The sequence below is a fragment of the Tachyglossus aculeatus genome, chromosome 11 (genome assembly GCF_015852505.1).
Source record: "Tachyglossus aculeatus isolate mTacAcu1 chromosome 11, mTacAcu1.pri, whole genome shotgun sequence".
NCBI lineage: Eukaryota > Metazoa > Chordata > Mammalia > Monotremata > Tachyglossidae > Tachyglossus > Tachyglossus aculeatus.
In genome coordinates, this window is record NC_052076.1 from 22,920,719 (window position 1) to 22,946,585 (window position 25,867).

Consider the following 25,867-nt stretch of genomic DNA (forward strand, 5'->3'; position numbering starts at 1 on the left):
TGGTCCTGATGTTTCCATTCATTCAACTGTATTTATTGAGCGCTTACTGTGTTTAGAGCACTGTACTAAGCGCTTGGGAAATACAAATTGGCAACATATAGAGACGGTCCGTACCCAACAACGGGTTCACAGTCTAGAAGGGGGAAACAGACAACAAAACAAGTAGACAGAGTAAATAGAGTAAATAGAATTATAGCTATATACACATCATTAATAAAATAGAGTAACACATATGTACAAATATACACAAGTGCTGTGGGGTGGGGAAGGAAGGAGGAGGAGAGGAAAGGGGGGGCTAAGTCTGGGAAGGCCTTCTGGAGGAGGTGAGCTCTCAGAATGGCTTTGAAGGGAGGAAGAGAGCTAGTTTGGCGAATGTGTGGAGAGAGGGCATTCCAGGCCAGGGGTAGGACATGGGCCAGGGGTAGATGGCAGGACAGGTGAGAATGAGGCACAGTGAGGAGTCTAGCGTTAGAGGAGTGGAGTGTGCAGGCTGGGCAGTAGAAGGAGAGAAGGGAGGTGAGGTGTGAAGCCTCACTCTCGGCTCCAAGGCTCTCCATCACCTCGCCCCCTCCTACCTCACTTCCCTTAAATCCTTGTTCAGCCCAGCCCGCACCCTCTGCTCCTCTGCCGCTAACCTCCTCACTGTGCCTCGTTCTCGCCTGTCCCGCTGTCGACACCCAGCCCATGTCCTCCCCCTGGCCTGGAATGCCCTCCCTCCGCACATCCACCAAGCTAGCTCTCTTCCTCCCTTCAAAGCCCTACTGAGAGCTCACCTCCTCCAGGAGGCCTTCCCAGACTGAGCCCCCTCCTTCCTTTCCCCCTCCTCCCCCTCCCCCTCCCCCCACCTTACCTCCTTCCCCTCCCCACAGCACCTGTATATATGTATATATGTTTGTACATATTTATTACTCTATTTATTTTACTTGTACATATTTATTCTATTTATGTTATTTTGTTAATATGTTTTGTTGTCTGTCTCCCCCTTCTAGACTGTGAGCCTGCTGTTGGGTAGGGACCGTCTCTATATGTTGCCAACTTGTACTTCCCAAGCACTTAGTACAGTGCTCTGCACACAGTAAGCGCTCAGTAAATACGACTGAATGAATGAATGAAAGTATGAGGGGGCGAGGTGATGGAGAGCTTTGAAGCCGAGAGTGAGGAGTTTTTGCTTCATTTGAAGGTTGATAGGCAACCACTGGAAATTTTTGAGGAGGGGAGTGACATGCCCAGAGCGTTTCTGTAGAAAGATAATCCAGGCAGCAGAGTGAAATATAGACTTAAGCAGGGAGATACAGGAGGGTGGGAGATAAGAAAGGAGGCTGATGCAGTAATCCAGTCGGGACAGGATGAGAGATTGAGCCAGCAAGGTAGCGGTTTGGATGGAGAGGAAAGGGCGGATCTTGGTGATGTTGTGGAGGTGAGACCCGCAGGTTTTGGTGACGGATTGGTTGTGTGGGGTGAATGAGAGAGTGGAGTCGAGGATGACCCCAAGGTTGCGGGCTTGTGAGCCAGGAAGGGTGGCAGTGCCGTCCACAGTGATGGGAAAGTCAGGGAGAGGACAGAGGACATCCAGAGGGCCTGGGATGAGGTTTTCCTGCTCACATCTTCCTGCTTCAGCAGCAACCATTCCTTCCGTGACTTTCTTTTGCCCCCCATCCTGGCCAGCCGGGCTGTCGCCTCCTAGCTCCACCTGTGTTTGCCACCATTTTCGAGAGTTCCAATTGCAAGTGAGTAACCCTGGACTTCTACTCCTTTACCAGTTATAGTCCTCTAGACTGTAAGTTCGTTGTGGGAAGGGAGCATGTCTGACAACTCTGTTGTAGGGTAACCTCCCAAGTCCTTAGAACAGTACAGTGGAAAGAGCATGGGCTTGGGAGTCAGAGGTTGAGGGTTCAAATTCCAATTACGCCAATTTCAGGTATGTGACTTTGGGGAAATCACTCAACTTCTCTGTACCTCAGTTACCTCATCTGTAAAATGGGGATTGAGACTGTGAGCCCCACGTGGGACAACCTGATCACCTTGTGTCCTCCCCAGTGCTTAGAACAGTGCTTTGCACATAGTAAGCGCTTAACAAATGCCATCATCATTATTATTATTATTACAGTGCTTTGCACCCAGTAAGTACTCAATGAATACCATTGATTGATTGATTGTGTATTTATATTAATGTCTGTCTTCCCCTCTAGACTATAAGCTTGTTGAGGGCAGGTAATGTGTCCACCAACTGTCATATTGTACTCTCCCAACTTAGTACAGTGCTCTGCACACAGTAAATGCTCAATAAGTACCACTGATTGATTCCATTTGGGAGAAATAGGCCAAGACCCCACCCAGCTACTATCTACTCTTCCCCTGGGCACGATATCTTCTAAGGCCTCCCATCCTGTCATGCAGAGCCTGGCTGGACTCCCCAGTTTTTGTCAATCATCCTGTCAATGATATTTATTGAGTGCATACTGTATGCAGAACACTGTCCTCAGTACTTGGGAAAGTAGTTAAGAAGCAGCGTGGCTCAGTGGAAAAGAGCCCGGGCTTGGGAGTCAGAGGTTCTGGGTTCTAATTCCGGCTCCACCACTTGTTAGCTGTATGACTTTGGGCAAGTTACTTAACTTCTCTGGGCCTCAGCTACCTCAATTGTAAAATGGGGATTAATATTGTGAGCCTAATGTGAGACAACCTGATTACCTTGTATGCCCCCAGTGCTTAGAACAGTGCTTTGCACATAGTAAGTGCTTAACAAATGCCATCATTATTATTATTATTATTATCATCATCATCAATCGTATTTATTGAGCGCTTACTATGTGCAGAGCACTGTACTAAGCGCTTGGGAAGTACAAATTGGCAACATATAGAGACAGTCCCTACCCAACAGTGGGCTCACAGTCTAAAATTATTATTATTATTACAATCGAATTGATAGCTGTGATCCCTGCCCACAAGAAGCTTACCGTCTTCGGGGGCAGTTCCCTTTCTTCTGACTGATTTCTTTCCCAGCCTGCATCTCAAGAATTAGCTTCTATTTAGCTCATTGTTGAGGGAGCTGGCTATGCTGGCGGCAGGGCTTGTTGACAAGAGGCTCAGAAGAAACACCAGCAAAGTCACTCCTGCCGGTTCACTCTCACCTTCCCAGAGGAAATTGTTATAACAGGAGGAAGTGTAGACACGGAACTGCATGAAACACCTATGAGGCAGCTTGCCTCATAGGAAGAGATCCAGTGGTGTTCTGCATAGCTTGGCCTAAGTTCCCTTTCAACTTCACTGTGTACAGGGAGAAACTGAGTTCCCTGGGCAGATTCATTTATTCAGTTGTGTTTATTGAGTGCTTACTGTGTGCAGAACACTATGCTAAGCGCTTCGGAAAGTACCACACAACAGTAATCAATGGAATTCCCTGCCCACCATGAACTTACAGTCTAGAAGGGGGGAAACAGAAATCAATACAAATAAATAAAATTACAGATTCGTACATAAATGTTGTGGGGCTAGGAGTGGGGAAGAGCAAGGGGTTATGCAGCTAAGGCGAGCAAGGGCCTGGCCACCAATGAGCTGGAGAAACTGGGATAAAATAGGGAAGCAGCAGGGCCTACTGGAAAGAGCCCAGGCCTGAGAGTCCAAGGACCTGAGTCTTCATCCTGGCTTAGTCACTTGCCAGTCATGTGACCTTGGGCAAGTCACTTCACTGGGCCTCAGTTTTCTCAGTTGTAAAATGGGGATTGAATACCTTTCCCTCTCCTACTTGGACTGCGACCCCTATGTTGGATGGGAAATATGTCTGATCTGCATTATACAGTATATTCCTCAGTGTTTAATACAAATACCACAATTAATAGTAGCAGTAGAGGAACGTTCAGGACATGTCACCCCGCTCCCCTAAAAACTCCAGTGGTTACCATGCACCTCCGCGTCAAACAGAAACTCTTCACTGTTGGCTCTAAAGCACTCCATAGCGGATGAACCCACAGCCCAGAGGAAGAGAGTCTGGGTTGTTTAGACTCATGAGTGAAATCCTCTTTTGTGTGTGTTTTTATTATGGTATTTGCTTTGCGCTTACTTTGTACCAGGCACTGTACTAAGTGCTGGGGTAGATACAAGCTAATCAGGTTAGACACAGTCCCTGTCTCACAGGGTGCTCATAGTCTTAATCCCCATTTTACAGATGAGATAACTTGAGGCACTGAGGTGAAATGACCTGCCCAAGGTCACACAGCAGTCAAGTGGCAGAGCCGGGATCAAAACCCAGGTCCTCTGGCTCCCAGGCCCGGGCTTCATGTACTAGGCCACGTTTCTTCTTTTCCTTGACAAGTTTTCAGCTTCTTAAGGGAGACTGAAAAGGATAGTTGGGCTGAGGTCTTGATTTTACCTGCTGTTCTCAAATTCCTTTGACTGAGTCCTTGATTCAACCTTTGGCTTCCAACCTAATAACGTCTTTCCCTCCGGCTATCCATGTTTGCTTAGGAATGCAATATCAGATTTTAAATGCTCTGCCAATTTGGTGTATTTGTCATTTAAAAGGAATTACCCTATGTGAAATACTGTGTACTTTACACTCCAAATAAAACTTACTCAAAGAAAATACACCCAACAACTGTATGGGGAGAATGGTCCACATCACGCCAACTACATTGCACATTTCCACAGGATGTTTTGATCACATGAAAATCCTCTTCAGGGGAATTTCCCCTTTATTAGAGCTTCCTGAAAACAGATTTGTTTGAAACTCCTTCTTGTGGCATGACGAGCCTTTTGAGGCCAGAGACTTTCATATGGAAGTGTGGATAGTGGCAGGGGGGCTTCTAACTGGCCTGGTGAGTTGGCACTTCACAACAGCTGATGGCTCGGGTTTCAATATTTATGTTTTCTCCTTCTACTCAAACGACCCAGTTTCTAGCCTCCTACCCCATGTTCCAACAAGAAGGGAGATTTTTTTTTGACAGAAGTGCTCATCCCTTAACTCCAGCCTCTTGATGCATTCCTGAAAAGTACTAACCATGACTGGAAATATAAGGCCTTTTTTTTAAACACTTAGGGTTCGGTATTTGGTTTTCACTGGGCATAAGTCACGGTTCTGGGTTGATGTCAACGTACAATTTTAAAGAAGTTAAGATCTCATTTTGATGAGATGTAAAATGGTGCTGTGCAGTTATTAGATGAAGGAAGAGTCCTAACTACCCAGAGTTCATATAGCCCCTGAAGCAGCCCCTGGCTTGCTAATTAAACTTCAGAGAAAAGTATATTTTTCATTTCCGAGCCTTTTGGGGGGAGGGGGGTGGTAATGGAATGGTATGTACGTGCTTGCTATGTACCAGGCACTGTACTAAGATGATCAGGTTGGACACAGTCCCTGTCCCACTTAGGGCTCACAGTCTTGATCCCCTTTTGGGTGCAGAGCTTTATGCACAGTAAGCGCTCAATAAATACCATTGATTGTTTGATTGCCCCCCCCCCCCCCCCGCCCCGACCCCAAAAGACACCTGTGATTCATTGTAATGTGCCTTTCCCCTGCTAGACTGTAAGCTCCTTGTCGACAGGGATTGGGACTACCAACTCTGTTGGATTGTGCTCTCCCAAGCATTTAGTGCAGTGCTCTGCCCGCGGTAAGCACTCAATTAATACAATTGATTGATTGATTTAGGTAAATTCCTTGAAAAGAAAAGCAGGATTTGGCCGGCTGAAATTCCTCTAACTTTGCCCAGTTTGAGCGGAGCCCAGGAATGGCCGTGGTGATAGGTGACATGTTTGTCTGCACTTTTCCTCTCAGACACAGCAGGGGTCAAGTGACAAAAGAAATGGAGGAGGAGGAAGGGAGGAGGGAGCACAATGCCCATCTCACACTGGTCTCACAGTCCGTTTTATCCCCATTTTGCTGATGAGGAACCTGAGGCTCAGAGGGCTTAAATGACTTGCCCAAGGTCACCCAGGAGATCAGTGGCTAAACTGGGGTTCAAAACCCAGTCTCCTGACTCCCAGTTTGATCAATCAGTCGATCAGTGGTATTTATTGAGCACTTACTGTGTGCAGAGCCCTGTACTAAGCTCTTGGGAGAGTACAATATTAACAATATGTGTTGTTCTTTCCATTAGGCTGTGGTAGACTTCTAGACTGTGAGCCCAATGTTGGGTAGGGACCTTCTCTATATGTTGCCAACTTGTACTTCCCAAGCGCTTAGTACAGTGCTCTGCACACAGTAAGAGCTCAATAAATACAATTGAATGAATGAATGAATAGTATCTAACAATAATAATAGTGGTATTTGCTAAGTGCTTACTGTGTACCATCATCAATCATATTTATTGAGCGCATACTATGTGCAGAGCACTGTACTAAGCGCTTGGGAAGTACAAATTGGCAACATACCAGGCACTGCACTAAGCACTGGGGGATACAAGGAAATCGGATTGGACACAGGCCCTCTTCCACATGGGGCTCTCGGTCTTAATCCCCATTTTACAGGTGAGGTAACTGTGGCCCAGAGAAGTTAAGTGATCTGCCCAAGGTCACACAGCAGATAAGTGGCAGAGCCAGGATTAGAACCCATGTCCTTCTGGCTCCTAGGTCCAGGCTCTATCCACTAGGCTGAGCTGCTTCTTCAAAGAAAGCAGGTGGAGCTGTAAGCATCGCCGGAATTCGAACCCAGGATCTCCTGTTTACTAGACAGGCGCTTTAACCAACTAAGTCACAGCACCGCCTGCACAATTGTGGTATTTGTTAAGCACTTACTTATGTGCTAGGCACTGTACTAAGCACTGGGTTGGATAAAAGCAAATCAAGTTGGAATCTCTGTCTCCGTCTCCAGGCTCTGGAAGCATGGTGCCTTCCATGTGGAGTGGTGGGGGCTGGAGCTAGATGAGGCCCAGTCTCTTTATAAGCAGGCGTCTGGAGGAGCTCAAGGACATTTCGGGATACGTTTGGGATAAGATATGGGTGTTCAGAAAATAAGAACAGTTCAATCTTATCTTGCTTAGAGGGCAGCGTTCCTGAGACCTGCGTAGCTGAGGTCATTTTCTTCAGCTCAACTTTCAAATTGAGCCTCCAGGAAGCAAATGGCTTGATAGTTAATATGTCTAATTTTGAAAGATGGTGAGTCTCCAGCACGCATTAATGACCGGGAGCACTGAAACGGATTGCTCTCCGAGTTATTAGAGAAAGAAAGGAAGAGGCTGTCTGTCAGACGGCTAATCAAAGTACAGGGAGAAAGTCACTTGGGTCACAGAATCGCTGTCAAATTAAATGGGAACAATTTCTCTTGATGAAGGGTTCCTCTCCTTTAATATTTCATTTTAAAAATACCCATTGAGAAGAAAGAAAATTTCCCAGAGTTCATAGTTTGGCATATGTGACAGCCTCAGGGCTGACTAGCCCTAACAATTTAAGAAGTCGTGTTAGTTGGGGAGCTTCTCTTTGGCCATTTCAGAAGCATCCATTCAGTTCCATGGAGGCCGAAAAGAAAAGATCCTGGTGAGAATTAAGTTGGGTCCCTGGCCCCGAGAATAAGAATGGGGAGTGATTTGGCCACAGACACGGTAGGAAAGATGAAAACAACAGAAACCCCAAAACACTATGGAAGACAAAGTTCAGAGTCCAACAGGTGAGATAATGAGGGGGAATGATGAGAGCCTCAGGTTGCCCCATCTTAGGTCCCCCAAGTTTCCGTCACAAACTAAGCTTGTCCAATAATAATAATAATAATGATGGTATTTGTTAAAGCGCTATGTGCAAAGCACTGCTCTAAGCACTGGGGGGATAGAAGGTGATCAGGTTGTCCCATGTGGGGCCCACAGTCTTAATCCCAATTTTACAGATGAGGTAACTGAGGCACAGAGAAGTTAAGTGACTTGCCCAAAGTCACACAGCTGACAATTGGTGGAGCCGGGATTTGAACCCATGACCTCTGACTCCAAAGCCTGGGCTCTTTCCACTGAGCCACACTGCTTCTCAGACATTTGACATTTCCAACATTTGAGAATGAGTGTGGCCCCCTGCTGCTGCAGCTTAAGTCCCCCCAGGGCTCTTCTCCTAGGGAAGGCAGTAGGGGGTATCGGAGGTTTCGCTTGGCGGCTCAGGGAAGAGAGGCCGAGATGCACGCTGCTAGAGCTTTAATCCCCGCATGCCCAAGGCACCGGTGGCTGGAGTGGTAGTAATAGTAATAGTAGTAGTAGTCGTATTATGTAAATGCTTATTATGTACAAAGCACCAGACAGTATGCTGGGAAAGAAGGCTCTGCCACTTGCCTGCTGTGTTATCTTGGGCATGTCACTTCACTTCTCTGGGCCTTGGTTCCCTCTTCTGTCAAATGAGCCTTCAATGCCTGTTCTCCCTCCAGCTTAGACTATGAGCCCCATGTGGGACATGTGCTATGTCCAACCAGATTAGCTTGTATCTACCCCAGCCCTTAGTACAGTGCCCAGCACATAGCAAGTGCTCAACAAATACCATATGAAAAAAAATAAATAAGCAGCGCAAGCCCAACAGTCCAACGGGGTTTGGGTGAATTTCTGGCTAAGTCCACAGTGGTTCTTAGTGGGGAGAGGTAGGGCAAATCAAATTGCCAATCATTCATTCATTCATTCATTCAATCGTATTTATTGAGCGCTTACTGTGTGCACAGCACTGTACTAAGCGCTTGGGAAGTACAAGTTGGCAACATATAGAGACAACATAAATAGATCAATCAATTGTATTTCCTGAGCCCTTCTAAACTTAAGAGTAGATGTGAAGTTCCTCATGCTTCTGGGGTACCCCTTGTAGGCAGAGAGGGAGAATTGGTCTCACCTTTAGTGACCCTGCTGACGTTTTATCCTTTGCCAGTTGGCTTGTCCTCCGCTTGCCCGGGAACCCTTTTCCCCTGTGGCAGGGAGGTGGCAAATTGCCGTTCACATGGCCATTCCCCCCATTGACTGGTGAGGAGGTGGACTTGTGCCATCCTCAGGTGGAGGCCAATCACTCTTTCAAAGACATGGCTAGTGGCCCCGAAGGCTTTCTGATTGATTCAGAAATCAGGTCAAGCTTCTCACAGCAGAGTAACATGCTGAATCACTGTCCTGTCTGTTTGTAGAACTCTAGCTGGGCCTCTCCCTGCCCTGTTTTGGAGTGCTCACATTAGAGACTGCACAAGGAGAGCTTCGGCTATAGGCAGAGTGGCAGTGTTTTCTTTATAGCTGCTGGGAGAGCACCTCTTCTGTCCTGACTTAACAGAATGGCCCTAAGAATTGACTGTGGATTGTATACGGTTTTCTTTTTCTCTGGGATTGAAGGAGAAGCAACATGGCCTAGGGAAAGAAACAAGGGCCTGGCCTTCGTTCATTCATTCATTCAGTCGTATTTATTGAGCGCTTCCTGTGTGCAGAGCACTGTACTAAGCACTTGGAAAGTACAATTCGGCAATTTATAAAGTCCCTAACCAACAATGGGCTCACAAGCTAGAGGACCTGGGTTCTAATCCCAGCTCCACCATGTGCCTGCGTGAGACCTTGGGCAAGTCAGTTGACCTCATTCATTCAATCATATTTATTGAGCACTTACTGTGTACAGAGCATTTTACTAAGTGCTTGGCAGGCACTACTAAGCACTTGACCCGGTTTCCTCAATCTGTAAAATGGGGGTTAAGTACCTATGCTTCCTCTCCCTTGGACTGTGAGCACTGTCTGGGACAGGGACTGTGTCTGACCTGATCATCTTTCTACCCCAGTGCTTAGTACAGTGCTTGTCACGTAATAAGAGAGTTTATAAATCCCATTATTTTTTTAAAATAACTATTATGACTCTAACCTGTAACTCTCAGTGAATCAATCAATAGTATTTACTGGGCAAGTACTTTGAACAGAGCACTGTGCTAGGTACCTGGGAGGGTACAATAGAGTGAGTAGACAGGATCCCTGCCCTCAAGGAGCTTGCCATCCCACCACAGTAACCGAGGAAAGCAACCATAGCAACTTCCACCTTCCCTCCCACCCCAAAGAGTCCTTAATCCTGAAATAATAATATTAAGAATAATAATATATAATAACATTAATAACATGCCCTGTGCATGCCAGGCAGGGGAGAAAAGCTGCCTCCACGGGCCCTCGTTGTCCCTCATGCCAACCAGCCTGCCAGGTTGCCTCCCCTCCAACCAGCACAGGCTCTCCTCGGCACCATCAAGGAGACTACTGCCCATCCTGCCTTCCACCTTCCCGACAGGAAAGGGGAAAGCACCCAGGGAATGAGGTGTCCACAAAGCTCCAAGAAGACTGCCAGCTGCAGTGGCGGTCTTTGTGGCCATGGCACTTCTGGCCCTGAGCCTTGAGGACCGTGAAATTCTGCCCCTCTAGCCACAGCACCCTACCAAATTTGTTTTCATTTTCTCTATTTGTCTGTGTTGTGTTTCTTTTGTTTCATCCCTGATGGGTCTGTCTCCAGTCCCTTCTCGCACTTGATACTCTTAGATTGTGAGTACCCCAGTCCAAGGGACAAGGATCATGTTTAATTCCCACCTGGGTATTCTCTTCTGGTGCTTAGTACAGTGCTCTGCACAAAATAAGCACTTAAAAAATACTATTCTACTGTAGTCTAGTAGGGGAGACAGTCATTCAAATAAATTACAGGTAGGATGGCGGAAAGGGTCAGTCTAGGAAACCCTGTCTATAGTAGTGCAGTTAAATGATTTCCGTACTGCTGTTCCTGAAAATCATGGGTATTGCTTCTCCTCCTCTTCCTTCCTTCCTTTCTTCCTTCAGTCAGCCTAAAATCTCCCCTGCTCCTCTCCAGGCCTTACTGTGTACAGAGCATGGTACTAAGCGCTTGGGAGAGTACAGTACAACAGAATTAACAGACATGTTCCCTGCCCATAACAAGCTTACAGTGTAAAGGGGGAGATGGACATTAATATAAACAAGTAATTTATAATATATAATTTACAGCTATGTACATAAGTCACATGAGGTTGGGATTGGGGTGAATATCAAATGTGCTTTGCACATAGTAAGCGCTTAACAAATGCCATCATCATCATCATCATCATCATCAAATGTCCAGAAATCACATGGATTAAAGTTCATAGACGGCGCAGAAGGGAGTGAATGAGCCAGGGAAAAGAGGGCTTAAATGGGGTAGGCCTCCTGGAGGAGACGTGCCCTTAGTAATGCTTTGAAGATGGAGAGAGCGGTGGTCTGGCATATATGGAAAGGAAGGGAGTTCCAGGCTAAAGGGAGGATATGGGAAAGGGGTCCGCAGTAGATAGACGAGATCGGGGTACGGTGAGCAAGCTGGCTCTGGAGGAGCGGAGTGTGCCAGCTGGGCTGTAGTAGGAGAGCCATGGGTAAGGTAGAATAGGGAAAGATGATTTAGGGCTTTAAAGCCAATAGGGAGGAGTCGTTGTTTGATGCAGAGGTGGATGGGCAGTCATTGAAGGTTCTTGAGTGGGGAGTCACAAGCTGAATGGTTTTGTTGATAAATTATTTGTGCAGCAGAATGAAGCATGGATTGGATGGGGAGAGACAGGAAGTCAGAGAGAGACAGATGCAGTAGTCAAGGCGGGATGGGATAAGTGCTTGGATCAGTATCGTAGCAGTTTGGATGGAGAGGAAAGGGCAGATTTAGCGGTGTTATGAAGGCAGAACAAACAAGATTTGGTGACATGGACTGTTTGGGTGGAATGAGAGAGATGGGTCGACAACGCCAAGGTTACGGGCTTGTGAGGTAAGTAGAATAGTGGTGTTATCTACATTGATGGGAAAGACGAGGAGGGCAGAGTTTGCGTGGGAAGGTAAGGGGTTCACTTGTGGACATGTTTAATTTGAGGTGTCATTGGGACATCCAAGTAGATATTTCTTGAAGGCAAGAGGAAATAGAAGGTTGTAGGGAAGGCAAGAGGTCAGGGCTGGGGATGTAGATTGGGAATCATCTACAAAGAGATGGTAATGGAAGCCATGGGAGTGAATGAATTCTCCAAGGGAGTGGGTGTAGAGGGAGAATAGAAGGGGACCTAGAACTGACCCTTGAGGGACCCCTAAAGTCAGAGGGTGGGAGGCAGAGGAGGAGCCAGCAAGAGACACTGAGAAGGAGAGGTCAGAGAGATAGGAGGAGAACCAAAGGACAGTATCAGTGAATCCAAGGTTGGATAAAGTTTCAAGGAGAAGGGGCGAGTGGGTCTTAATCTCTCTAGGAGATCGTAATCTCTTGGGCTACCCTTTTAAAATAACCCAGAAGCCAGATAATAGTAATAATAATAGTGGTATTTGTTAAGCACTTACTATGTGCAAAGCACTATTCTAAGCTCTGGGGGGGATACAAGGTGATCAGGTTGTCCCACTTGGGGCTCAGATACACATCTTAGAACAGTGCTTTGCACATAATAAGCGCTTAATAAATGCCATAATTATTATTATTATCTGAGGGCGTAACATTTGCACAAGACTGACGTGGATGAATTGTGCATTTTCAATAAGTGTTCATTGCCTACAAACACACTCCTGTGGTTTTATGCAAACTGATTTTGGCAAGAGTGCAGCAGTTTATGGAACTGTACGCCATTCAGGTTTCGAAAGCACTCTCCCTTTCCCAGAAAAAATCAGAGACACCACACAACCCCGCATATGGCACTTTTCCCTTTCGCCGCCTCTCTGATGAGTCTGCAGCATCGTCGTCTGTTTGAATACATTCGGTCCTCCATAGAATTTTTGGCACTTGCTTTTGCTCCAGGCACATTTTATGAGTTCAACTCTACTGAAACCCAATTGTTCAACTTGCCGTCTGCTAGGAGAGGGTTCTGCGTTTTGAGCTTCGGGCTTGGAGCTCTTGGTGAAAAGTTAGGTGAGGCGACGTTTGCCTTTTCCTCCCATATCATGACAGTGCAGTTTTGCCGCTGGAGAGGCCTGCGCCGGACCAGTGGGAGCCTTCAGTTCGTATTTCTCATTTATGTCGTGTCGCTCTTTTGGTTCCAGCTACTCTGACCAGCTATTCCGAAAACGTGGAGCGCACGAAGTACGGAGGAGAGAGCAGTAAAGACTTAGGATCTGCAGGAAACCTGAAACCTTGGCAGTCTCAGAAATCCAGCATGGACTCGTGCTTGTACCGCGTGGACGAAAACATGACCGCCTCCACCTACAGTCTGAACAAGATCCCGGAGCGGAACCTGGACACGGTCCTGTCGCAGTCTGTTCAGTCCATCCCGCTGTACCTGATGCCCCGCCCAAATTCGGTAGCAGGTAAGGTCGCCCTGTTCCTCCCACCTAGCCGGTTGCAGAGGAAGCAGACTTCCTTCTCACATGGCACCCTCCACCACTTGCTTCCATTTTCTGAGTGTTGGGTGGGGTGGGTGTGCACAGCTGTGTGAGGAAAAAGGGAGGGGAGGTGTGCATATGTGTGGGGATGTACACACGTGTGTGAGAAGCAGCATTGCCTGGTGGAGGGAGCACCAGCCTGGGCGTCAGAAGGACTTGGGGTCTAATCCTAGCTCTGCCACGTCCCTGCTGCATGACCTTGGGCAAGTCACCTAACTTCTCTGTGCCTCAGTTTCCTCAACTGTAAAATGGGGATTCAATACCTGTTTTCCCTCCTACTTAAGACTGAGCCCCCCCACCCCATGCAGGAAAGAGATTGTGTCCAACCTAATTATCTTGTACCTACCCCTGTGCTTAGAGCAGTGTTTGATGCATAGTAAGCACTTAAAAAGTACCATAAAGCAAATAGTGTGTGTCTTCGTTCATGTGTGAATAAATGTTTTCATACCTGCCAGCAGTTCCTTCTTCCACAGACAGATCTCATCATCATCAATGGCATTTATAGAGTGCTATGTGCAGAGCACTGCACTAAGCGCCTGGGAGAGCACAGTACCACAGAGTTCGCATCTTCACATCTGTCCCAAGTACTGGAGAAACAAAAAAAAGAGAGCACAGGGCCCGGGGGCAGGGCATATTCTCGGGCTGAGCCTACATTCGTGCCCTTTCCAATCCCCAGCTCTGCCCCTTCTCTGAGGGAAGATTTCAGAAACAATTACACTGAAGCTCAACTCTTTTTTTTTTAATGATATTTGTTAAGCTCTCACTATCTGCCAGGCACTGTACTAAGCTCAGGGGTAAATACAAGTTAATCAGGTTGGACACAGTCCCTGTCCCACAGGAGGGTCATGGTCTTAGTTCCCATTTTACAGATGAGAGAACTGAGGCCCAGAGAATTGAAGTGACTCACCCAAGTTCACACAGCAGACGAATGGCAGAGCCAGGACTAGAACCCAGGTCTTCTGACTTCCAGTCCCGTGCTCTTTCCACTAGGCCAGGTTACTTCTCACTGGGCCACGCTGCTTCTCTAGCCTACAGATACACAGCCTTCAAGTGGCAGAGCTTGGACTAGCAGCCAGGTCTGTTGACTCCCAATTCCATGGTCAGGCGTGTCAGGATCATGGAATTCTAGTGTGCAAGAAACAGGAGATCCTGCCCTTTTTCAACAGAGAAGCCATGTGGCTTAGTAGATAGAGCATAGGCCGGGGAAGCAGAAGGACTTGAGTTCTAATCTCAGTTCTGCCCTTTTTTAATGTTATTTGCTAAGCACTTACTGTGTGTCAAACACTGTTATAAGCACTGGGGTAGACACAAGTGAATAAAGTTGGACACTGTCCCTGTCCCTCATGGGGCTCACAGTCTATGTAGGGGGGAGAACAGGAGAACTGAGGCATTTAGAAGCGAAGTGACTTGCCCAAAGTTACACAGGAAAAATTCATCTGAGCCGGGATTAGAAACCAGGTCACTCTACCCCTCAAACCAAACTCCCTTCAAACCAGCCTCAAGGGACCTTGTAGCATGTGAACTCCTGGGGCCCTCAGCCTTCTGTCAGTTCATGAATCACTAACAACCCCCCATACCACCCCTCCCCACGGCCAAGAGCCAGATTCTCTCACTAACCCCCAGATTGGCTCTCTAAAAAGAAGCCAGATAGCAAATGCCGTGGCACACCACACTGTAGGACACATGCTGAAGTGGCAGGAAGGGGTTTCCCAAACCGAGGCTGGCGGAGCTATTTCAGGAGGGACCCAGTGAACTAACTCCATGCAGAACGGGGAACTCTGCACCTCCTCTTCTGTTCCCCATGTCAGAACTCAAAAGGCTCTTGAACTTATGGAATGCGAAAGCAAGGTTTACTGCCATTTTAATATCACTCGAGCTAAGTAGGCATTGGGGAAAACAGACGAAAACCTGAAAAAAACTGCAGCAGCAGTAGCCACATGTTTCTTAACGGTCCTAACAAATCCCGCTTCGTTAGCCAGATAACAGAGAGGGAGCTGGCTGCTGCCACGTTTTCTCCCCGGTGGAGCAGATGGAGTGCAGAGCCGGAGGATGGGGTGAAGGTCCACATGTAAACCCCAGGTGGCCCCGGGGTCTTCCCGAAGGTGACTGTACCCACCGATGTGTTGCCTCACATTAGCCCCAGAGAGGCCTGGGCTGGTCCTGGTCCTTCTCGGACTGGCCTGGAGCGTGCCAGTAAGAGAGGAGAGGGACTGGGAGCAGCCTAAGTGCTATTCCCCCATCAATCGGTGGTATGTATTGAGCACTTATCTTGCACAGAGTGCTGTATTAAGCGCCTGGGAGAGAGTACAGTACAACAGAATTAGCAGAAACGTTCCCTGCCCATAACAACCTTACAGTCTAGAGGGTGAGACAGACATTAATAAGAATAAATAATTTATAATATATATTTTAAAGATGTGTACATAGGTGTACATATGTACAGAGAAGCAGCATGGCGTAGTGGAGAGAACACGGGCCTCGAAATCAGAAGGTCATGGGTTCTCATCCCGGCTCCTCCACTTCTCTGCTGTGTGGCCTTGGGCAAGTCACTTCACTTATCTGTGTCTCAGTTACCTCTTCTGTAAAATGGACAGGGACTGCACCCAACGCAATTTGCTCGTATCCACTCCAGCACTTACTAGAGTGCCTGGCACATAGTACGCGCTTAACAAATACTATAATTAAGAGCTATGGGGCGAGGGAGCGGGGTGAATATCAAATGTCCAAAGGTGACAGGTCGAAGTGCAGTCCTCCAAATCCTCCATCTGGCAGGTATTGAGGTTCTCGGCCTGAAGTAGAATTGAGGGAATCCAAAGCACCCCACTGTCCTACGGAGACCAAGCCTCTGGGATGCAGATAAAGCAAAGTGTCATTTCTTCTCATACGTTGGGACACGGACTGGTTTTCCTGCCGGGAAACCTTGCTCTGTTAGAAAAGAGTGAGAATATTTTCCCTCCACCGTTTCCTTAAATCCCTAATCCATTCCAACCAGGAGACTCCACTGAACTTGATGGCTAGACTGCCCATCTCCCAGATTATATTTAGAAATCGTTTGCTGCACATGTGATGAGAAACTATTTCAGCTCTGGGGCAAGTACAGTTGTGGGAACAGTTATGGCATTGATTTCACATGAGCTCACGAAGAGCACATGTGGCTCCCAATTGTTAGTGACTCATGGCACGCAGAATAAAAAGTTGATCAGCAGTTGTATGGTGGGGGCAGACCCAGCTGGAGTGAGTGTTGCTACTTGGCTGGACTGCAACATGAGAAGGAAGGGAGAACCGTAGAGAAGCATAGAGAATAGATAAGCAGCGTGGCTCAGTGGAAAGAGCCTGGGCTTTGGAGTCATTGGTCACGGGTTCAAATCCCAGCTCCACCAATTGACTTTGGGCAAGTCACTTCACTTCTCTGTGCCTCTGTTACCTCACCTGTAAAATAGGGATTAAGAAGACTGTGAGCCCCCCATAGGACAACCTGATCATCACCTTGTAACCACCCCAGTGCTTAGAGCAGTGCTTTGTACATAGTAAGCACTTAACAAATGCCATTATTATTATTATTATTATTATTATTATTAAGGGAGAATTAACTCCACCAACGGGCTGACAAGAGAAAACACGTCCACCAACTCTGTTCTATTGTCCTCACCCAAGTGCTTAGTACAGTGCTCAGTAAATACAAATGATTGATAGATTGATTGAGGAATAAGACCTTCCCCAAGCTGTTTCTCATTGCTCATGCTGGTCACTTCTCTGTTGCACAGTCAGCATCCAATATCAAACAATCAGTTGTATTTATTGAGCTCTTACTATGTATTGTAGCATTGTACTATGCGCTTGGGGAAAGTACAGTAGAACAGAGTTGATAGACACGCTCCCTGGCAACAGCGAGTTTACAGTCTAGAGGAGGAGACAGACAGTAATATAAATGAATAAATTACAGATATGGACATAAGTGCTGTGGGCATGAGGGAGAGGTGAGTAAAGGGAGCAGATCCAAGTGCAGGGCGATGCAGAAGGGAGTGGGAGAAGATCCTCCACTTCATCCTCATCCCATTGGGATTCCTACTGGGGTTCTCACTGGAGCCAGGGGGTGGGCACTTTTGTGCTCCAGGGCCCCGAGGCAAGCAGGGTTCTCTAAGGCAGTCAGCCCTGGGCCTCACAGCATGGCCTAATGGATAGAGCGCGAGTCTGGAAGTCAGAAGGACCTGGGTTCTAATCCTGCCTCTGCCACTTGAGTGCTGTGTGACCTTGAGCAAATTACTTCATTTCTCTGGGCCTCAGTTGCCTCATCTGTAAAATGGGGATTAAGATAGTGTGATCCCCATGTGGGACAGGGACTGTGTCCAACCCGATTACCTTGTATCTATCCAAGCGCTTAGTACAGTGCCTGGCACATAGTAAGGATGTAACAAAAACCATTTAAAATCACATTTCCTTCCAGAGACCTTCCCCGACTAGGCCCTCATTTCCTCCGGCGTGATTTGCTCTTTTATTCACCCATCCCTCAGCCCCATGGCATTTATGTACATCTTGTCTTATGCCATCGGGTCATTTCTGACCCATAGCGACACCACGGACTCATCTCTCCCAGAACGCCCTGCTTTCCACCTGCAGTCGTTCTGGTAGTGTATTCAATAGAATTTTCTCGGTAAAAATGCAGAAATGGTTTACCATTGCCTCCTTCCATGCAGAGTCTCTGTCCTTGACTCTCTCCCATGCTGCTGCTGCCCAGCATGGGTGTGTTTTGACTTGTAGCAAATTGTCTTCCATTTGCTAGCCACTGGCCAAGCTAGGAATGGAATTGGTAGGCCTCTGCTTGACTCTCCCTCTCATAGCCAAAACTGGTGGAGTACTGGAAACTCTCCAAATGCGACCCTGAGAGGGGATTTATGTACATATCCATAATTTATTTATTTATTTATATTAATATTTGTCTATTTATATTAATATCTGTCTCCCATCTTGACTATAAGCTCGGTGTGGGTGGAGAACATGTCTACCAACTCTGGTCTAATGTACCCTCCCAAATGCTCAATACAATGTTCTGCATAGAGTAAGCACTCAGTAAATGCAATTGATTGATTTGGATGCAAGGAAGGGGCGGATTCTGAAAATGTCGAGGAGGGAAAGCCCAACAGGATTTAGTGTTGCCTGAATGTGGGCAGAGAAAGAGAGGGAGGAGTAGAAGATAATGCCACAGTTGTGGGCTGGAGTGGTGGGGAAAGATGGTGGTATTTTCAACTGTGATGAGCTATCCGAAGAAGTGGGTGGATACTGAGAAGAGGGGCGCAGTTGGAACAGAGTCTTGAGGGACACCCATAATTTGGGAGTGGGAGGCAGAGGACAAGCTGGTAAAAGAGACTGAGAAGAAGCGTCCAAAGATGGAAAAGAAGAACAAGGAGAGGACTGTTATAGAACTCTGTTACATTGTATTCTCCCATGTACTTCATACAGTGCTCTTCACATGATAAACACTCAATAAATACAGTTGATCGATTGAATTGATTGTCAGAGAAACCAGGATCAAAGCTTCCAAGAGAATGATAGGGTGGTCCACAGTCCCGGAGGCAGCCGAGAGGTTAAGGAGGATTAGGCTGGAATAGAGTCTGTTGGATTTGGTAAGAAGAAGGTCATCGGTGACTTTGGGGAGGGCGGTCTCAGTGGAGTGAAGGGAGAGTAATCAGGATTCTAGAAGATCAAGGAGAGAGTTGGAGGAGAGGAACTGGAAGCCACAGATGTTCGAGAGGTTTGGACAGGAATGGAGGATGTTGGGGCCATAGCTGGATGGAGCAGTGGAATCCAAAGAAGATTTTTTTTTTTAAGATGGGGAGACGTGGTCATGTTTGAAGGCAGAGGTGAAGTAGCCATCAAAGAGTGAGTGATTGAAGGTGGTGGTCAGAGAAGGAGAAAGAGTGGTTGCAGAATTTTTAGAAGATGAGAAGGAATGTCGCTGGGCTAGATTTGGCAAGCATGCCATCTGGTTCGGGGTCATTTTCTCTCTAGAGGAATTATCCAGCTGTGGGGCTTGATTCTGGCATTGGACCTTTTTGTCTAACATAATACGCCTGAGAGATTGAAGAATGAAATTTCCCCAGAATAAATCTCCCAGAATTGTGTCCTCTGTGCAACAAGCTAAGATTGAAATTGATTTCCACTTTCTCGTAGGCGATTCTGAATCCTGCAGGTTTGTTGGCGAGGAGTCATTTGATTCCGTTGTTTTATTGACTGTACACAAATCACCATTTCCTTGTTATTACAAAAGTTGGTAACCACTATAAGTGAACTGATATGCCATCAATTTTTCCTTCCTGCAGATCAATCCACTCAGAATAGGCTTATTGATGATAATTACTATTATTATTATTGTGGTAATTGTTAAGCACTTACAGTGTGCCAAATTGTGTAGTAAGCATTGGTGTGGAAGCAAGGTAATTAGGTCAGACACAGTCCCTGTCCCACATGGGACTCACAGTCTAAGTATGAAGGAGAATAGGTATTTCAAAACCATATTAAGGTCACACCTCCTCCAAGAGGCCTTCCCCAAGTAAGTCCACTTTCCCCTGACTCCCTCTCACTTCTGCATCATCTTGTCACTTGTATCTGTACTCTTTGTATACGGGGAATTCACTCTACTCTCAGCCCCACAGCACTTATGCACCTATCCAAAAATTATTTCTTTATAGTATTATTATTATTACATATTTAATATTATTGAGAAGCAGCATGGCCTAGTGGGAAGAGCCCAAGCCTGGGTGTCAGAGGGCCTGGGTTCTAATTTCTACTTTGCCACTTGTTTGCTGTGTGACCTTGGGCAAGTCACTTAACTTCTCTGTGCTTCAGTTACTTCATCTGTAAAATGGGGGTTTAGACTGTGAGCCCATTGGTCTGTGTCCAACCTGATTAGCTTTCATCTACCCCAGTGTTTAGTACAGTGCCTGGCATGTAATAATAATAATAATGGTATTTATTAAGCACTTACTATGTGCCAAGCACTGTTATTATTATTATCATGGCATTTGTTAAGCATTTACTACATGCCAATCCTTGTTCTGAGTGCCGGAGTAGATACAAGAGGTTGTCCTACCTGGGGTTCACAACCTTAAAACCCCAGATGAGGTAGCTCAGGCACAGAAAAGTGAAGTGACTTGTCCAAAGTCACACAGCTGACAAGTGGCGGAGCTGGGATTAGAACCCACAACCTCTGACTCCCAAGCCCCTGCTCTTTACACTAAGCCAGGCTGCTTCTCAAGCGCTTAACAAATACCATTTAAAAAATGTCTTTCTCCCCCCTCTAGACTGTAAGCTCACTGTGGCCATGGAACATTCATTCATTCAGTCATATTTATTAAACATGTCTGCTAACGCTGCTATCTTGTACTCTCCCAAGTGCTTACGCAGTCAGCACTCCATAAATACCATTGATTGATTGATTTAATCCCCATTTTACAGATAAGAAAACTGAAGCCCAGGGAGGTTAAGTGACTTGGCTGGGGTCACACAACAAGCAGGCAGTGGAGCTGGATTAGAACCCAGGCCCTCGGACTCCCACATCGTCCTTTACACAATGTTTCACTTCCTGCCCCCTTTTATGTACCACAGGCTCATCATGGGTTGCTCTAAATTGAAGACAGAATCTATCAGTCATTTAGAAAGCCAGAAAAAGAGCTTTGGTGGACAGTTGCCAGTGGGAGAAGTCCTGTCCTGGGCTTTATCGGAAACCAGAGCCCTAAAAATTGATCACCGGGTTAGAACCAACTGCAGTGCATTATTCAGGGCATTGTTAGATTTTTTTTTTGTTAGATATAGGCATGGCACTTGATAATAATTACAATTGTGGTATTTATTAAGCTCCTACCAGGTACCAAGCACAGGGCTTAAGCACCAGCATGGGTAGAAGATAAGCACATCAATCATGTAGTAATACTAGTAGCCTGTACTGAGTGCCCACTTGGTGAGACGCACTGTGCTAGGCACTTGATCATGACCAGTACAGCTGCTGTTCTGTCAAATCACTGTGAAGCCTTGGTAAGAGCTTTGGGGAATGAGCCAACTATCCATCTCCTCAGAAAAGTGAATAACTGATCCTGCTGAGGTCATTTTGATTTTGACTGTGTTGTCTACCCCGAGCTTGGTTTTGGTTTTTGTGTTTCTCTTTGTCTCCTCCTCCTTATTTTTTTCTCTCGGATGTGTGTGACCAAGAACCATTTTCATCAGACTTTGCGTCATTATTTGAAAAATTATCTTCATAACCAAGCAGGGATTAGTGGCAGTGTTTGATTACAACTCTGCTTTCAGCCAAGAAATCCTTATTAAAGGGGCTTTTATCTGGAGTGGTCCATTCTAGTTAAAAGAATAAAGGCAGACAAGTGTGGTAATTCAACATTGTGGCTAAATGGTGATTGAATGAAGGAAGAGAAAGCAGACTGAACAGGAAGAGGCCTGATGTCCTCTGTGGCAACTGTTGGACAGTGACAACGGAGCCCATTGAAGCAGGTCGGAAATGGCGCTTCTGGAACAGCTCAAACTCCTGCTTCTGGGAAAATGGTCTTTTTAATGTTGTTTATTAAGGCGGCACTTACACAGCACCATCCTGAATGGCTGTCCCAGAGCTGGCCTTCGAGTTTTGTATCTCAGGATTGCGGATTTGCTGCCCTCTTTGGAAAGCAACTTTGGCTCAGTTCTTCCACTCCCGTTCCTCTTGAAATTCCACGAAGAAAAGATACATTAGAAGCATTTGGCAAACAATGCTCCATTTTCTGGGGGCCTTTTGATGTCTTTGGATGGTGGACTTCCTGAGTTTGGATGTCAGAATGCAGCCCAGTATGTACTGACAGGTAGCCTGGGAAAGAGAATTCTAAATCCTATTTCCCTGCAGGGGTTCCAGCCCCTGCTCTCAGAGGGTCCTGATCCCTCTGTTGGAAACAAAGGGGAGAGAGGGACTGAAAGTAGGTTTTTGAGTTTTTTTCGATCAGTTTGGGTCAGGAGCTAATGGCTTTGTAGGCCATCTAAGGCTATTAACTCCATTCCTCCATGGGGAGGTTGTGTAATGCAGCAGTATCTAAAATGGTTAACAGTCTGGCTTGCCAGCCAATCAATCAGTGATATTTCTTGAGTGCTTACTAGGTGCAGAGCACTGTACTAAGCACTTCGGAGAGTACAATACAGCAGAGGTGGTAGACACACTCCCTAATCATAAGAGCTTAATGGTCTAGAGAAGAGAGACAGACATTAAAATAAATTACAGAGGGGGGACAGGGTTCATGTCTATTAACTCTATCGTACTCACCCAGACGGTCAGTATAGTGCTCTGCGCACAGTAGGTGCTCAAAGAAAACAACTATGAATTGAGTATATCCAACTGAGAGCTTAGCGTTGGCTTACCTCCTTCCCAGAGTCCTCTCCTGCATTACAGGATACTCAGACTCTGGGAACTGGCCCATCAGGTCAGTAGCAGCAGCAGCAGCAAGATGGGCGAGCAGAAATGGATGAGTGAAAGGTTCTTTGTCAGTCTCCCTGTGGCAGGCTCAGAGGTGGCAGTGGTGGGAGGGGGGGGCGTGCCCCCTCAAATGAATTACCGCAGCTCAAACCTCAAACACTCTGAGAGTTAATTAGGTGTGGGACCAAGGGCTACCTCTGGGGCCTTGAAGGCTGAAACAGAAACCTCACCAGAACAATTGAGGATTGAGTAATCTCCATCCCTGGTGTAGAGGTGATGCGAGTCTCACCCTGGAACTGTGGCTTGGGTGCAATAAGGGGAATTTTTTTCTTGTGGAGATTTTCTTCTGCAGTCTCTTTTATGTATGCCTGTTTGGGCACGTTTTTCTATTTCTAGTTCCACTTTTCTTCAGCTACTGAAACGTAATATTCCAATTTATGAGTTCTACCATCATTTATGGAGAATTTAATTGGCATGTATTTTGACTGCACCAATAAATCCAGCGTTACATAATTGCTACCAATTGCATCTTTGGCATCATCATTACCACCCGTATTTATTGAGCACCTGAATTAAGTAGCTTTGTATTAAGCTCTTGGGAAATATAGAGAAGGGCCATACCCTTCAGTGTTTCTCTGGCCGGCAGGGTGGGTGTGACTAGAAGGGACCTTTTTACAATGTATGCCGTGACACTTCTATGAATAGTTGTTGTTGGGGGTGGGGGGGGCAGCTCAATGGCTCATTCAAACTGGTTAATTGGCCTTCCAGCCCAAATAATGGCCCACCTCCACTCTAGAGCCTTCAGGGCTGTTGCAGGGCTCAAATCCAGTTTGTCCAGGAGAACCACCACCCCATCCTGCCCCCAGGGCAAATGAGGTAATTCCAGGGTTGGCTCCGAGGGTGGTCAGGACTACCTCAAAGGGATCCTTGATGGGGTCCCCCCTCCTCTTCCCAACCCCGACAGATGTGGGACAGTTCCCAGCCTCCAGGAATCCTGGAGGAATCCTCGGGACCTCTGCCCACCTTGTTCCGGAGATCCGCCTGAGGAAGCTGTGCCCAAAATGGGTGCCCATGCCTACCAAAGTCTGAAGCTGAGGCTCTGAGGACCCCACACTCACCCCCGGGTTCAGGCCAGAAGCTTAGCGATGGCTTTCGTCTCCAGGCTCCCATTGGGCCCTCTGGGACCCAGTCTTTTGGCCTTTACTGGGATTGATAGGTGGCCACGATGCAAGGCTCTTCCGTTAACGTCCATGGGCGGCTCTTTAATCCCCATGCACCCTGTACGGCAGCTAGCACGTGCATCTGATCCCAATTCGAGGGCCCTCCTTTTCCCTCTTCCAACTCTCCAAGTCATCAGTTTCCACTGTCCTGTGTTTCCCCTATGGGACATAAGCTGCAAGACATTTTTCACAAAAAGAAGGAAGGATGGCTTTCTCCCAGGGATATGTAGTTGAGACAAGGTTCCACCAATACTGGTTGTGCCTCTAGTTCTCCATCTGGGGTCTGTGAACCGGATGATGCTATGGCAGATCAGAGTGATCCAATTTCCCTCCAGATGATTTAAAGTGAGTCTAAGTGGTCCTGCCCATAGGTTCCTTTAAGGCAAATAAAACACTGCATCTGTAAAAAGTCCTTGAGGAGGCCCTGGTTTCTTACTTTGAGAAGCAGCATGGCCTAGTAGAAAGAGCACAGGCCTGCAAGTCAGAGGACCTGGGTTTTTTTTTAATAGCATTTATTAAGCGCTTACTATGTGCAAAGCACTGTTCTAAGCGCTGGGGAGGTTACAAGGCGATCAGGTTGTCCCACGGGGGCTCACAGTCTTAATCCCCATTTTACAGATGAGGGAACTGAGGCACAGAGAAGTCAAGTGACTTGCCCAAAGTCACACAGCTGGCAATTGGCAGAGCCGGGATTTGAACCCGTGACCTCTGACTCCAAAGCCCGGGCTGTTTCCACTGAGCCATGCTGCTTCACTAATCCTGGCTCCTCCACTTGTCTGCATTGTGATCTTGGGCAAGTCACTTCACTTCTCTGTGCTTCAGTTCCCTCATCTGTAAAATGGGGATTAAGACTGTGAGCCCCATGTGGAACAGGGACTGTGTCCGACCTGATTATCTTGAAACTACCCCAACACTTAATACATTGTCTGTCACATCGTAAAGGCTTAACAAATACCATAAAAAAAGACAACTAGATTATTCTCTGTTCTGCCAGGGAGTGAAACACCATTATACATTTTGGCTGTCTTAAAGCATCTTACTGACCACTTAGTAGGCCATACTAGATTGTGCGGCGCAGTCACAGTTGATTTGTCAGGTACTGCAAGCCTACAAAAGATGCCTTGCTTTTCTTCCTAGCTTGACTTCCAGGCTGTTCAGACATGGAGAAGCCTTCCTCGGAGGGTACCTAATCATAATAATAATGATGATGATAATGATAATAAATGGCATTTGTTAAGTACTTACAGTGTGCCAAGCAGTGTACTAAGCACTGGAATAGTTACAAGATAACCAGGTCCCACATGGCAGTCTGAAGAGGAGGGAGAACAGAGATTGAATCCCCATTTTACAGTTAAGGAAACTAAGGCACCAAGAAGTAAAGTCGCTTGCCCAGTGTCACCCAACAAGTCCTATATCTCAGTTTGGGCACTCATTACTAAATTGGAAAACATGATTTTTTTTTTCCTTCAAACTGAAAAGATAGAACAGGCTCTGATTGTAGTATTTTCCTTTGTCAGCCACCAGCTCTGCCCACTTAGAGGACCTGGCTTACCTGGATGAGCAGAGACACACTCCTTTGCGCACTTCTCTCCGAATGCCAAGGCAGAGCATGGGCAGTGCCCGCACCCAGCAGGACCTGCGAGGTAAGAACGGTTTGGGAGCGTCCCGAGCCTTCCCAGGGTCGGTAGACGTGGGTGGCAGAAGGAATGACACTTCAACCAGAGGTCAAGTTTATGGCCTAGCGGGAAGACACCACATGTTTCATTCACTTCCCAGTCATCATTCCGCTCTGCGGAATCCAGGAAGTAATGGGTATCACCCCTGAAAGACTGTAAGCTCCTTGAGGGCAGGGATCGTGTCTACTGATCCTGTTGCAGTTTTCCAAGCATGCAGTACAGAGCTCCGCATGCAGTAGGTGCTCAAAAAATACTGTCAGTGGATAAACC

General features: G+C 46.8%; 1 protein-coding gene and 1 non-coding gene across 2 annotated transcripts in view; one reads left to right on the forward strand and one right to left on the reverse strand.

Annotated features, from left to right (window-relative positions):
* The window catches only part of TANC2 (tetratricopeptide repeat, ankyrin repeat and coiled-coil containing 2), a 375,104-nt gene that overhangs the window by 274,292 nt on the left and 74,945 nt on the right, over positions 1-25,867 (forward strand). Inside the window, 2 exon segments of the mRNA XM_038753578.1 lie at positions 12,924-13,187; positions 25,439-25,564. Of these exon segments, the coding sequence (XP_038609506.1) occupies positions 12,924-13,187; positions 25,439-25,564 (390 nt within the window).
* On the reverse strand, positions 18,013-18,150 carry LOC119935263. Its single transcript, XR_005453150.1, has one exon. It is a non-coding gene; the product is annotated as a small nucleolar RNA SNORA7 (small nucleolar RNA).